This window comes from Quercus lobata, chromosome 5, assembly GCF_001633185.2.
Source record: "Quercus lobata isolate SW786 chromosome 5, ValleyOak3.0 Primary Assembly, whole genome shotgun sequence".
In the NCBI taxonomy this organism is placed as follows: domain Eukaryota; kingdom Viridiplantae; phylum Streptophyta; class Magnoliopsida; order Fagales; family Fagaceae; genus Quercus; species Quercus lobata.
In genome coordinates this window covers 71,581,663-71,596,864 of record NC_044908.1, presented here as the reverse complement: position 1 = coordinate 71,596,864, position 15,202 = coordinate 71,581,663, and the positions used below count along the sequence as shown (strand labels likewise).

General features: G+C 35.5%; 1 protein-coding gene across 1 annotated transcript in view; it reads right to left on the bottom strand.

Moving 5' to 3' along the window:
- The window catches only part of LOC115989472, a 59,128-nt gene extending 55,244 nt beyond the window's left edge, over positions 1–3,884 (bottom strand). The window contains exons 1-2 of the mRNA XM_031113157.1: positions 3,117–3,884; positions 2,722–2,886 (exon numbers count right to left, since the gene is read on the bottom strand). Of these exons, the coding sequence (XP_030969017.1) occupies positions 2,722–2,886; positions 3,117–3,687 (736 nt within the window). The 5' untranslated portion in view covers positions 3,688–3,884. The remainder of the gene's footprint in view (positions 1–2,721; positions 2,887–3,116) is intronic.
- Between the last annotated feature and the right edge of the window lie 11,318 nt (positions 3,885–15,202).

The window sequence follows — 15,202 nt, the reverse complement described above, 5'->3', positions numbered from 1 at the left end:
ACTCTGGCCGCTCACTGAATCTTCCATTTGACTTGATAGTGTTTGAGCTCCATCATCAACGTCATCGACATAGCCAGGAAGGCCTACACTAATAATGTGCTTAAATAAATTATGTTATTATATTTGTCCTAAAGCATGATAAGAATTATTTGGGCTGAAAGTAAATGGAGTCCTGTATAGAAATAAGTTAAAAATGCAAATTACAACCTTTAAATTTGACCCAAAATTGATTCTTAAAAAAAAAAAAAAAAAAAAAAAAACGTTTAGCCCAAAATTGATTTAGATTTTTAATGTTATTTTTGTTCAATTGAATTTTCTAATTTTCAAATTTATTCAACTAAGGTCTCTCCAACTTCCACGAAATGTTGTTATTCAACTAATGTTGCTATACATTACTCAATAAAATAATATAACCCATCTCCCTCTCTTCTCCTCCATTTCTATGTTTTCCTTTCAGATTCTCTCTCTCTTTCAACTACCCTGTTGTTGCACCACGTGCATAGTCTAGCCCACATAGCATTAAAGCCCATCTATGGACTTGTTTTGTTCTGGCCGTGACTTGCAAGAATCCAAATTCTAGTTGAATTAGGATCCGTGTGCAGTAGGTGTGTAAGGTGGCTGGGTTAATATATAAAGACAATTTTTATTAGGTTTTGTGTGTGCTGCATATTGAATAGAACATAGAGAAAGAGGAAGCGGCACAAGAGAAAAGAGAGCAACCAAAAGGTAGTTGCTTAGAGAAAAAGAAAACAACCAAGAGAGAGCTATGCTTGGAGAAGAAAATAGAGAGGAGAGAGCAAAGTGTTGCCACTTTTGAGAGATAGATAATTAGTGTTTGTGTGAGTAAAGAAAAAAAGAAGAAATTTTTTTCTATAGTCATGAGACATACACAAAAATTATTATAATTGATTTGGGGTCTGTTTGGATAGAACTTATTTTGCTGAAACTGAAAACTGAGAACACTGTAGCAAAATAATTTTTAAATATGTGAATAGTGCTGTGGGACCCATTTTTAATGAAAGAGTTACTGAAAAGTGAAGTTTGTGAGTCTCATACACTGTTCATAAGACCAAAGTCAATAAACGACGGCAGCACGGAAAAAACCGCACCTTGACAACAGTGAATTGATTCGAAGTTTTTTCTATGGTTTTTCCCTTTAAGGAGAAAGAGTTTTCTACGTAAATATTTGTATCCTTACAAGCATTTATATTTGTAGAATGATCACTGCACCAATGGTACTTGTTATTTTGAATTGATAGATTTTATGATAATATTATTTGGGAACCAACACACTCATCACCCAAACCTAAATTTAGATCAACCCATCCGCCGGCTACCACCCAAACCCATACTCAGATCAACCCATCCATCCACCACCAACAGAAACTAAAATCACCTATAGCAACCACCACAACTAGCCAGAAAAACCATAATCGCCACCACAACAACCAACCACACTACCATCCATAAAACCCACAACCCATCAACACTAATAAACCAATCTCAATTACCCATCATCTGCAGTTTACATCCACGAAAACCTACCCACAAACACCTCACACGCCACTACATTTTTACATGCCATCACAGCTTTGTCACTCGCCCCTGGTCCATAAGCTGCTTAGCAACAATTTAGGTACCAAATCAAAGAGAGGCAGAGAGTCTGAGAGTTTAGGGGTTGGAGAGAATTTTATTTAGAGAGGGGATTTGAGGTTAATTATGAGCTTGATCTAGAGAGCTAAAGTGAGATCGAAAGTGTGTAAACCAGCAAGCTACCACTGCAAGTGGTGGTGGTGACAGAGATTTGAGGTCCGGCCATAAAGACTTTGACGAGGAGAGAGATCGTGAGAGAGGGGTCAGTTTTGCCTCGGAGAGGCCACCACCGTGATGGTGGTGGTGAGTGGCGGAAAATGGAGAAGCTTAGAGCTCCGGTCATGGAGCTTCAACTTCAACGAGATAGAACCAAAAAAAAAAAAAAAAGAAAGGGACGAGAGAGACAATAAAAATAAATTCGCAACTTGCTAGAGTAAATTCTGTAAGTGTTTTCACCAAAAAAATATTTCTATAAGTGTTTAAGTATTAGAAACCGAATGCATCAATTTTTTTTTTGTTATTATTCTTATATGGGTCAATGTGTATCCTTATGATATACATTAATTATACATTTAAAAATTAAAAAAAAATCATAAAAAAAAGGCCAATCACTTTTTTTTTTCTTATAAAAATTTTCTTAAAATAATTTTACTAATATATGCATACGTAAGTAAAACCCTTCTGATATAATAGGTTCGCCAAATTGAGGTGGGCCGTGGGCACTGATGAAATTGATGCCGGTGATGGAGGAGTTCCAAAGTTTGCCAGCACGTCTGGCCAAGTTTGCAAACCCATGTGAGGGTTTCGAGGACGAACTCATGTGGGAGATAGTTGGACGACATTGACGTGTTTTTCTTTGGTTTAATGCCTTTTTCTGGAAAATATTTTTTTAATACTTAATTGGATTTTTTTAATTTTAAAATTTTAAATTTGGACACACAATATTTAACAGAAATTGACCCAAAAAAACCTTAATTGAGTAAATTAAAAAATTAAATTACTTAATTAAATGAAAGTAAAATTAGAAACCTTAAATAAATTTTGGTCAAATTTATGGATATAATTTCATTTTTGTTAAAAAAATAATGTTGTTGTGAAGAACATGAGATAAGAGATGTAGAGACGTACAAACGTAGACGAATCTCTCCAGTGTGCCCAAGGGGGATGTACTACAGAAAGCAGTTGGCATTTTTGCTAGCAGTTGAAGACACGTCTGGCCAGGTTCTCTCTCTCTCATTGTTGCCTTTCTTTCTGCAAGTGTCTTGTCCTTTCCTAATAACCATATTGCGGTGTCTGTATCGAAAGATAGAGACCGTTAAGCATGCGCTATATCTATGTAGCAAAATAATGCTTTAGGGAAGAAAATAAGTTCAAATATTTGTTCCAAAATAATAATAATAATAATAATAAGTCCAAAGATAAGCATACTTTATCATCATTTGTACAGATGCAATAATCTCAAGTTTGTGATTAGAAAGTTCTAATTTTGAATGTAACAGGAATAATGTGTATGAGAGAGAGACCAAAGTGTTGGCCTATGACAGCAATATGGAGAATGGACACGCTGTCTTTTCTTTGAAAGTGCAGACTTATATCGTCAACATTTGTTTTTACATATTCATCAAGCAGAAATTTGGCCATTTTTGTATGACCATAGGCAGCGGCCCTATATACCGGAGTTTCACCTAGGTTGTTTTCATCACTGAGTATCTTGAGCAATTGGTCCTCTACATCAACTGCATTGAGTTTACAAACCAAGAATTCTGCTGCTTCAACTTTGTTGGTGGTGGCTACCTCATGAAAAGTATTGTTACCGTGATCGTTCTTCTTGGACAAGGCCTCGTGTACCCTATGGGACGGTAGGAGCTCAACCAAATGTTCAAGCACATATTTTTTTCCGCTGTATGCCGCAATATGAAGTGCAGTGTCCGAATCGATAGTCATACTGGCAAACAAGAGCTGGCGAGTTTTTTCGGTGAAGAAATTCTTGAAGTTGTCCCAGTCTCCATTCAAGGCTGCCATATAAGGATCCCTCAACGAAGAAAAGTTGTCCGAATCGAACCCTTCGACTTGCCCCAACTCCAAATCGATCATCCTGTTTGTATGTGTGTGAGGAATAATTATGTTTCATACCGCCATTGTGCTTTGTTTTACTGATGGCTACCATATATGCATCTACAAGAGAGTGGATGCCTGAAGGGTATCTACTTTGCTTATTTAAGGGGGTAAAGTTTGTAAATTTTGCCAGCATGTTGCAAAGACTAAATTAGATGCTCTTTTGCATAGAATAAAAATGTAGAATTTAAACCTTTGTGCTAGGATTTTTATAATGGAAGATTGTTAGAATCTTTCTTTACGTAAGATTTAAAACTTCTTTTTATTAGTAGAGCTGTGTGGTTGAAGTCATGTCATGTGACTCACGTTTACACGATTATTTTCAGAGCCGAACTGGACCATACGGTCCAATCCGACTAACCGTTAACCTTTTTATTAATTTGGTTTTTTTAATCTTAAATACTGTTATATAAAAAACAAATATACGTAGATTCTAGTTAACTTATTTGGTAAAGTCTTTGACAGTTATATAAGAAATCTAAAGTTCAATTCTCCCCGACACTAAAAACTGATTGGTATTTTAGTCTGATAAGGTTATAACTAGCCTCATTACATACACTTTGCACATGTGATGAGGTTTTTTTTTTTATTTTTTTTTATTTTTTTTTTTAGTGTTATAATTTTTCATTTATTCTAATTTGAGATTTACACATTTTTTCATTAGCATTACGCATTTAGAACTACTAATACAATCAAGAGTGTTATGAGGCTAACTCCAAAAAATAAACACTGAAAAATCATATTTGTTATTTTTTTAAAGCTAGCCTCATGACACTTCTAGTTGTATTAATAGTTTAAAATGTGTAATATTAATGAAAAAACTTGTAAACCTTAGTATTGGAATGAATGAAAAATAATGATACAAAAAAAAAAAAAAAATCATCATACATGCAAAGCGCATGTGATGAGGTTAGTTTAAACATAATAACTTAATATTCCAATTACTTAGAATACATAGAAAAATGTACAAAATAAAATAGAAAACAATTCATCTATATATATATATATATATTTTTTTTTTTTTTAAATTGTCTTCATATAACACTTTCTCAAGATTATTAATCCAAAAAAGAAACAAAGTGACACTAAAATTAAAGCTCTTAATGTAATGGATTTATTCACCTTTTTTTTTAGGAATAAAAAAAAAATCTAACATTTCAAATTCCAATAAGGAAGTCATGAGAACAGAATCGCAAAACAATCATCATCACTGCCCAAAACAATGGCATTCTCATTTTCTTGAGCACTCAAATGATCTATAATGACGTTTTTGAAGGAGCAGTAAAAACTGATTTTTTTTATTTATTTATTTTTTTTGGTAGTGTGAATATGAGTACGAAAAAATAAAAAACTATTGGGTGTTATGTGTATGCCCAACAAAAACTCATGTATTAAACTATAAAATTAATATTTGAAACAAAAATAAGATGACTTGTAGTGGCCATTGAACGAGGTGAAGAGGCATTTTTCAACCAAGAAAATAAGGATCCCAAATAAAGGAAATCTCTTAAATAGTAGTATAAATATTAAAAATTAGCCTTATCATATGCGCATTGCATGTGCGATGAGGCTCTTGGCTCTTTTTTTATTTTTTAGTTTAATATAATTTTACATAGGAAGAAAGTTATAAGAAACTAAAATTTAGGATTTAAAATTAAGTAAACTGCTGAGTTTAGTGAATGCTAGATTTTAGGAAAAAAATGTATCAAACGTATGTGAAATATATTAAAATAAAGAATATGCTAATTTTTAAGGAAAAAAAATTCTCTCATAGTATTTTTTGTTTTTAAATTTTGTTAAATTACAATTTTAACCAAATTTTTTTATTTCTTAAAAATAAAAATTATTTAATTATATTTAAGATATTTTTTATATTTCCTAAAGTCATAATATAATAAAAAAGCTATTTTCTCAATACCTTATTGTTCAGAAAGCATATTTTCTTCTCAATCTTCCCTCTCTCTCTCTCTCGTTCTTTTTCTGTGTTTCTTCTTAGTGACTTCTTGATCTTCTTATCTTTCTCTCTCCTGTTCTTTGACTGCTTTATGCGTTTCTACCCTTTGATTTGCCCTATGAATTACTGTCAAGCACATCATAAGTGTAACATCCCTGTCAACCATTCTCAATTTCTAGGCGCTTCTTGCTTTTTGTTTTGCCTTTGTTTAATTTTTTTTAAAGTTCATGGCGAATGGCCGACCGGGTATGAGCCTTTAATAAACTTTTTGTTGGGTTTCAGAACAAACATTTAATGGCGGACAAACAAATGTCGGCCTCTGTACAAGCTTTTTTTTTTTTTTTTTTTTTTTTTTTTTGGGTTTCATATAAATAAAGTCTATTGAGCAGTCAAATGGGCTGGTAAGAGCATCAGAATTAGCTGTAGCAAAAATATACTATTTTAATATATTAAAAGACCTATTTTATTATTTTTAGTATATTCTTTTACAATATAGGAATCCCATATATTATATATTTTATTTTTTTCATTCAATACATTCAGATAATATATTCAATACACTAAAATAACATTTAAAAATTTAGCAAAAAAAAAAAAAAAAAACATTTAAGAAACCTTCTGCAATTTATTAAAAATAAACAAAACAAAACATACCCATTCGGTACTACCACCACACAAACCACCACCACCCACACCTCACCACACCAGATTAGAACCCACCGCCACCACTACCACAACCACTTGCCAAAATCAACCAATCACCACTACCACATTTTGTGCTAGAGATTTGATTGTGAAGTGCAAATTGTGATTTTTGTTTGTGGATGGGCTATAATGGGTTTCAAGGAATCTTGGTTTTGATGGAGATAAGAGCATTTCTAATAGTTTCAGCAAATTTTTGTACTGTTTAGAGAATGAACAGTGACATTTAGCTTTTACCTGCCCACTTTTTCAAATACACTTTCAACAAATTCTCTATTCCATTCTCTATCTTATTTAAATATTATTTCTTCATTCATTGTTTATTCTTTTTTTAATCATTATTTATTCTTTTTTTAACAACTATATTTTTCAATGAGAAGTGTTATGTTCACAACATTTTACGTAATACTTGCACAACAAAATTTATGTGGAAAGTTGTTACTAGTTCTAATTTGAACCCACCACTGAAATTATTTTTTTACTCGCCAATATTAATTAATAACAATCTGTTACTTAAAATTTATTGTGAAAATATTGTGGTAATATTTTTCAATTATGATTTTTTTAATATTATTTTTCTTCCAATCATTTCATTTTCATCCACGTTTCCTTTCATTTTTTTTTTCTTTTTCCTATTTTTCTCCTCCACACAGGTCTCCAGCCCCCTTCTTTTTATTTTCTTTTTCACCTCATCAAGAACATTCCAGCATCTCTTTGCTTCACATCAGAGAGAGAGAGAGAGAGAGAGAGAGAGAGAGAGATTGGCTTGTCGTCCAGTCGCCGCTCCAGCATCTCCAGCCCCGCTGCTCCAGCGTCGCTCCAGCATCTCCGCCGTTGGGTCAGATCGGCTTGTTCTTTCTTTTCTTTTTTCTTTTTTTTTTCTTTTTTCATATTTGCTTGTTCTGATTCAACTTTATTTTAAGAATTGGATTTTGTTTTTTGTTTGGATTAATTCTTTTACTCATGAACAGGTCTCTCTCTTTTCTCTTTTTTTTCTTTTTTTTTCCTTTAATTTTTCTGATTTCATTTGGTTTATGAGGGGGAAAAAAAAAAAACAACAACAACAACGGCAATAGAGTGAATGAGAGAATGAGAGGAAAAAAAAAAAGCAACAGAGAGAATGAAAGAGAAAGAAATCTGGAGGAGAGAGAAAGAATTAATATAATAAGTAGTTGTTCTAATATTTTATTCAAGAAATTCAATAGCTAATAAACAGTAGCCCATCAGGTCATTAGCAAAAAAAAAAGAAAAAAAATTGACGAATAGAGAAGTTGTTGGAGCATAAACATTAGAGATTTGGAGCAAATATTTGCTATATTTTGGCTATGCATGGACTGTTGGAAATGCTCTAAGGGCATGATCTGGGAAAGTCTCATTTGTGATGGATCTTCAAAATTTTCAATGTTGCTTTCATTCTCATGGAGGAAAAGATTTGATTTTTGGTGGTCATTCTGTCAATGGTAGTTCATGGTTTTTAGGAAGTTTGGTTTTTAGAGAGGCAATCAATTTGCAAGGACATGAGAGTATTCATGTTGGTGAAGCCATATTTTTTATCTTTTAACTTCTCAAAAAGCTATTTTATCTATTTTAACATCTTATTTTATAAGACTTAACAATGTAAACATCAATGGTTCTATATTTTTTAGCATTTTATTTAAATATTCATTTTTTTATTTTTTTATTTATTCTTCATGTCTTTCTCTCTCAATGATCACAGGCCACACAAATCGGTAAAACCCACAAACACATCAACGATCACAGGCCACACAAGCCACACAAACCACAGGCTGATCAACGATCACAACCCACCACGACCACCGCACCCACAACCCCAAGAGTTTATCACTAGGCTAGTAGAACCTGCAAAGCAAGAGCTAACATCTAAACTAATCAACTTAAAACAACAAAAATTTTAAAAATTAAAAGAAATCATTTGTAATTTAGTTTCATTTATGAATATCCCCAAAATCCAGCAAACCACACGGCGACCTGCACCGACCCACAATTCCAGCAAACCAATTTTAGCAACCCATAATCTAGCAAACCGATTTCAGCAATTCCAATAACCCACAACCACCATTCCAGCAAACCACAACCACCAAACCGATTTCAGCAACCCATAGCGACCCACACCATGAACCCAGCAACCCACAGCGACCCACACCATGAACCCAGCAACCCACATAGCAACCTACACAATGAATCCAGCAACCCACCCAAGAACCCAGTGAATCTAACAACCCACTTATGAACTCAACGACCCACCCATGAAGCCACACTAACCCACCATCGTGAACCCACCTACGAAAAGGAGATGAGGAAGGCACCAGAGAGAGAGAGAGAGAGAAAAAAAAGTAAAAAAAGAAAATGAGAGAATGAAGATAGATTTAAAGAAGTGCCTAACGGCTAGAGTTTCAAATATAATATCATTTCTTATTAAAGAAATGGTGTCGGTTTGATCAGGTCAAGTAGCTATGTTATTGGTCAAAGATGGTGTGTTTCAACACTGTCTAACCTTATCTTTGACTTGTAAAATATCAGAGTTCAGTTGCAGAAAAGTCCAGCTGTTGGTGATGTTAATTAAGGTCGGTCTGGAGGTTAGAGTTTGTAGCTGATGACGTGTCACTCACTTGTGTAACCGTCCCAATTTTTACGGATCTACGGTTAGGCAGTTAGAGTAATCTATCTTTGAGGTTGTGTATATATATTCACGTAAAGATGTATCAGTATGAAAATAGTTGCTATTCATTTCATTCATTCTTTCACAGCTCTCTCCACTTTCTCTCTCTCTCTCTCTCTCTCAATCTTTTTTTTGGTTCTTCTGCCATTGTTGGAAAAACTCTATTTTCTCAAGTAAACTTTCATGGTATCAGAGCCAAATACCATGGCTTCCACAACTGCCTCTGCAACTACTTCTTCTTCGACTAGCAACACCATCACTCCCACTCAATTGCCATTACTTCTTCTATCTAACATGTCCAACCTGATGTCCATTAAACTTGACTACAACAACTATATTCCATGGAAGCACCAATTGGTGACTATCCTTGAAGCCTACTCTTTGATTGAGCACATTGATGGCTCAATTTCACCACCATGTCCTTTTCTGCGTGATGCACAGGGCAATCCAACAACTACAGTGAATCCAGACTATCAAACATGGAGGATAAGAGACAAAGCTCTTCTTTCTTTGATTAACTCAACACTGACACCTCAGGTGTTCTCTCTGGTTGTTGGGATCACAAATGCTCAGGAGGTGTGGAACACTTTGGATCGAAGGTTCACATCAACATCTAGAGCCAATATACTGAATCTTAAGCTTGAATTGCAAAGCCTAAAGAAAGGTAATGAATCTGTTAATGGATTCCTGCAAAAGATCAAGATAGCTAGAGATAAGCTTCTTGCAGTTGGAGTTGTCGTTGATAATGAGGAGCTAATTTGTATAGTTCTTAGAGGTTTACCTAAGGAGTTTGCACACTTTTGTTTTGCTATTCGCACCAGAAGTGATCCTATCTCCTATGAACAACTCTCCATCATGCTTCAAAGTGAGGAACAAGCTATGATGGAAGTTTCAGAATTTGTTCCGCATTCCCTTGCCATGTATGCTTCTAACTTTAAGCCAAATGGCAATGGAGGAAATTCACAGGAAACAATTTTAACAGAGGTAGAGGTGGTGGTAGATCAAACAATTACACACCTCATTCTTAAGGCAACACCAGTGGTAATTCAGGTTTCTACAACACTGGTAGTAACTCTGGTGGTAACTCAGGCTTTTATAATCCCAATTTCTCATCACAGCATCATTCACAAAATCAATCTAGTAAGCCTGATCATCCACAATGCCAAATTTGTGGTAAGATGGGTCATACTGGCCTAGATTGTTACCACAGAATGGATTTTGCCTATCAAGGCAAGAATCCACCAACCAAGTTGGCTGCCATGGCAACAGCATCAAACACTGCAATTCTTGGCAACTCAGATCCATGGCTTACAGATTCAGGGGCTTCAGACCATATCACTGCAAATCTCAACAATCTAACAAGTCAATCTCAGTATAAAGGGCCTGATCAGATAGCAATTGGTAATGGTCAATTTCTTCCTATTAACCATATAGGTAATTCTTCTCTTCACACCAAATTTCATCAATTTCAACTAAGAACTGTCCTACATGTGCCTAGAATTGCATCTAATCTTCTGTCTGTACACAAACTTTGTCTTCATAATAATTGCTCATGTTATTTTGATGCACACAAATTCCTTATCCAGGATATTCCTACGGGGAGAATCCTTTACTAGGGCTTGAGTAAGAATGGCCTCTACCCAATCTACTCAAAATCAAAATCTGTCCAAGCTCCATCACAGTCTCACTCCAATCATGTTTTCCATGCTCAAAAATCAACCAATAGCTTGTTGTGGCATAATAGGCTAGGCCATCCCAGTGATAGTGTTCTAAATTCCACTTTCTGTCCTCCTGTTTTCAATAAATCTGCTAGTCCAGATATTGTATTCAATAAAGATTCTGTTGTTCCACACTGTAAACATTGTCTCAATCGCAAAATGTGTCAATTACCTTTCAAAGAGTCTGTCTTTAAGTCATCTAGACCTCTTGAACTTGTTCACAGTGATGTATGGGGTTCTGCTCCAGTTGTTTCAATCAATGATTACAAATACTATTTGGTGTTTGTTGATGATTTTACTAAATTCACTTGGCTTTACCTGCTCAAATTTAAATCTGATGTCTTTACTATTTTCAAGTATTTCAAAGCCACAGTAGAAAATTTGCTTGACCATAAAATCAAGATTTTAAGGACAGATTGTGGTGGAGAGTTTACCTCTAATGCCTTTAAAGAATTCTGCTCAACCCAAGGTATCACTCACCAACTTTCTTGTCCACACACACCACAACAGAATGATGTGGCAGAAAGGAAACACAGACACCTTGTGGAGTGTTCACTTACTCTACTTTCCCTTTCCCATTCCCATCTTCCTATTTCCTATTGGTCCTATGCTGTTTCTACAGCTACACACATTATAAATAGTTTCTACTCCTATCATAAACAATCTGTCACCTTGGGAAAAGCTATACAACTCTAAACCAGATATTAGTCACCTTAGGGTCTTTGGCTACACATGTTTTCCCTTGCTTCGCCCTTACAACTCTCACAAACTTCAACCACATACTAAACCATGTCTATTTCTTGGCTATCCCACACACTCCAAGGGCTATATTTGCCTTGACCCTACAACTCACAGAATATACATCACTAGACATGTTCTATTCAATGAGTTTGAGTTTTTATATCTTGAGACTTCTCCTTTATCTTCTGGTTCTTGGCATTCTTCTCATATATGTCAGTCTACACCTACATTTCCTAATACTTCTACTTAGCCTCCTCAAGTCCCATCTACTCAGCCTACTCCAGATGCCACATTACTTCATTCTCACATTATTCAATCTCAACCCACCTCTACATCCACTTCTATATCTTCTAGTGATCCTCCATCTCCACATCCCACATCTAAGCCTGTCCCTACCACTACATCTGACCCCACACCTGCTTCCTTACCTTTAATTCCTTCCAACACTCATCCAATGGTCACTAGGTCTAAAAATGGTATTTCCAAACCCAAAGCCTTCACTACTATTTAGGCTCTCACTGCTAAGATTGATTACTCAGAATTGGAGCCACTAAGCTTCAAAATTGCAGTCCAATATCCTCAGTGGTGTAAAGCCATGGATGAGGAGTTTGAGGCTCTTCAAAGACAGGATACTTGGATCCTTGTTCCTTCTCATCCCAGTCAGAATGTTGTGGGATGCAAGTGGGTATACAAACTTAAATGCAACAGTGATGGCTCCATCAGTCGTTACAAAGCAAGACTTGTGACAAAGGGCTTTCATCAACAATTTGGTGTGGATTTTGATGAGACGTTTAGCCTTGTCATTAAGCCTCCTACTGTGAGGATCATTTTATCCCTTGCTGTTTAGTTTAATTGGCCCTTAAAGTAGCTTGATGTGCGAAATGCTTTCCTCCATGGTCATCTCAAAGAGACTGTTCACATGGTCCAGCCCTCTAGTTATGTTGATCCCAAGTTTCCTAACTATGTCTGTAAGCTTCAAAAATCTCTCTATGGGCTGAAACAGGCTCCCCGTGTCTAGTTTGAGAGGTTTTCTACTCACCTCCTTCACATGGGATTTGCATCCTCTCAAGCAAATTCATCTTTGTTTATTCTTCGTTATAATGGCGTTCTTGTGTATCTCCTGGTTTACGTTGATGACATCATTCTCACTGGTAACTCTCCAGTGTTCATTCAATCTCTTATTGCCCAGTTGAGCCAAACTTTTGAGTTGAAGGATTTGGGGGATTTACACTACTTTCTAGGACTTCACATTCATCGCTCCCCACAGGGGCTTTTTATCAATCAAGCTAAATACATCACTGACCTTCTCACTAAGCATAATATGCTTCATTCTAAGCCTGCCAAAACACCTTGTGTTCCCAATGTTCGTCTTGTTCCAGATGATGGCTCAGCTCTTCCTGATCCTCATGTTTATCGCAGTCTTGTTGGCTCTCTGCACTATCTCACCTTCACCAGGCCAGATTTAAGCTTTGCTATGCATCAAGTCTGTCAATTCATGTCCTTCCCCACAGATGTTCATCTTGTTGCTGCTAAATGCATCCTCCGTTATTTAGTTGGTACACAACATTTTGGTGTTCTTCTTAAGCCTGGTCCTTTGTCACTATCTGCCTTCTCCAATTCAGATTGGGCTGGTGACCCATATGATTGAAGATCTACTACTGGCTTTATTGTGTATCTGGGGTCCAACCCCATCACTTGGAGTGCTAAGAAACAACTAACAGTTTCCAGATCCTCCACTGAATCTGAGTACCGTGCTTTAGCTTCCACTGCTACTGAACTTTGTTGGATTCGTCAGGTTCTTCGTGATTTGGGCATTTTTCTTGCTCTTCCTCCCAAGATCTGGTGCGATAACGTCTCTGCCTTAGCTATTGCTTCTAATCCTGTTTTTCACGCTCGCACGAAGCACATCGAGGTTGACTACCATTTCGTTCGTGAACGAGTTCTTTGCAAGGATCTTCAGATTAAATACATCTCTACATATGATCAGCTTCTAAACATTTTTACAAAGAGTTTGCCAACGCACCGTTTCTAGATTCTCTATTCCAAAATCTTGTTCACTGTGGTGCCCAAGCTTTTGAGGGGGGATGAAGATAGATTTAAAGAAGTTCCTAACGGCTAGTGTTTCAAATATAATATCATTTCTCATTAAAGAAATGGTGTCGGTTTGATCAGGTCAAGTAGCTGTGTTATTGGTCAAAGATGGTGTGTTTCAACACTGTCTAACCTTATCTTTGACTTGTAAAATATCAGAGTTCAGTTGCAGAAAAGTCCAGCTGTTGGTGATGTTAATTAAGGTCGGTCTGGAGGTTAGAGTTTGTAGCTGATGACGTGTCAGTCACTTGTGTAATCGTCCCAATTTTTACGGATCTACGGTTAGGCAGTTAGAGTAATCTATCTTTGAGATTGTGTATATATATTCACGTAAAGATGTATCAGTATGAAAATAGTTGCTATTCATTTCATTCATTCTCTCACAGCTCTCTCCACTTTCTCTCTCTCTCTCTCTCTCAATCTTTTTTTTGGTTCTTCCGCCATTGTTGGAAAAACTCTGTTTTCTCAAGTAAACTTTCAGAGAAGACTGAAGAGAGAGAGAGAGAGAGAAGAGATAAAACCTTTTTTTATTGAGAGAAGAGAATAAAAAATAATTTTTTTTATGCCTTCTTGGTACAATAAACTGCTATTCTTCGTAGTTTACTACAGCTAGAAGGAAAGAAGAAAAAAAAAAATTTGCATTTGGCTCCACTAAAGTTGGGTACTAATTGGAGCTTGTGGTTTTAAAAATATCAATTTAATTTTTTTGCACCACCAATACTAATGTTCTAAGGAAAGAGCAAAAAGAAGAAAGAAAAGTGAAGAAAAGAAAGTGGGCCCACTAATGAATAAAATAATAATAAAACTTTTACAATGGTGTACAGTGCGCTCTCAGATTTGAGATTGCACTGTTCATCCATACCAAATATTTTAGCATTTAGAATCTCTCATGTGACATTTTTTTTGGTATTTGGTGTGCTAAATGCCAAATATTTGACATTTGACACACTTGATGCTAGTACTTTACGAGCACTTGTATCCGTCCTTCTATAATAGAAAAAGTGCATTATTTTACACATTTTTTTTCAAAATCTACCCACATTAGTCCCTTTATAACGTTGTGCATTTCCAAAATTGCTACAGGAACCGTGCATATTTATATAGTTATCGTAGCTTTCTATTTGATTTTTAAAATTTTTTTTCTCTCTCATCTAATTCTCTCTCTCCCCCTTTACTCTCTTTCTCCTCTATCTTCTTGAATCCAACAAAAACTTATACAAATCATCAAATTCTCCAAATTTATTTTAAATACAGATCCCAAATTCATCAAACCCTCTCCTAAAATAAAATCATCAAACCCATATAACTAATCAAACCCAAAATGCATAAGTAGTAGAAGAAGAAGAAAATGCCAAAGAGGAAGAAGAAGTAGTAGCGGAGAAATCCTCCTGAAATTCGCCCAAAATGACTGCTCATACTAGTGGAGAAATTTTCCCAAAACCATCACCCAAAATCAAACCCAACCCAAATTGCAAACCCAAAATCACCGCCCATAGTCAAACCAAAATTGAAAAAAAAGAAGAAGAAGAAGGAGAAGAAGAAAAAGACGAAATAAGAAAGAAAAGAAAGGAGAATGAGAAAAAGAATAGGAGAGTGTTAAGAGAAAAA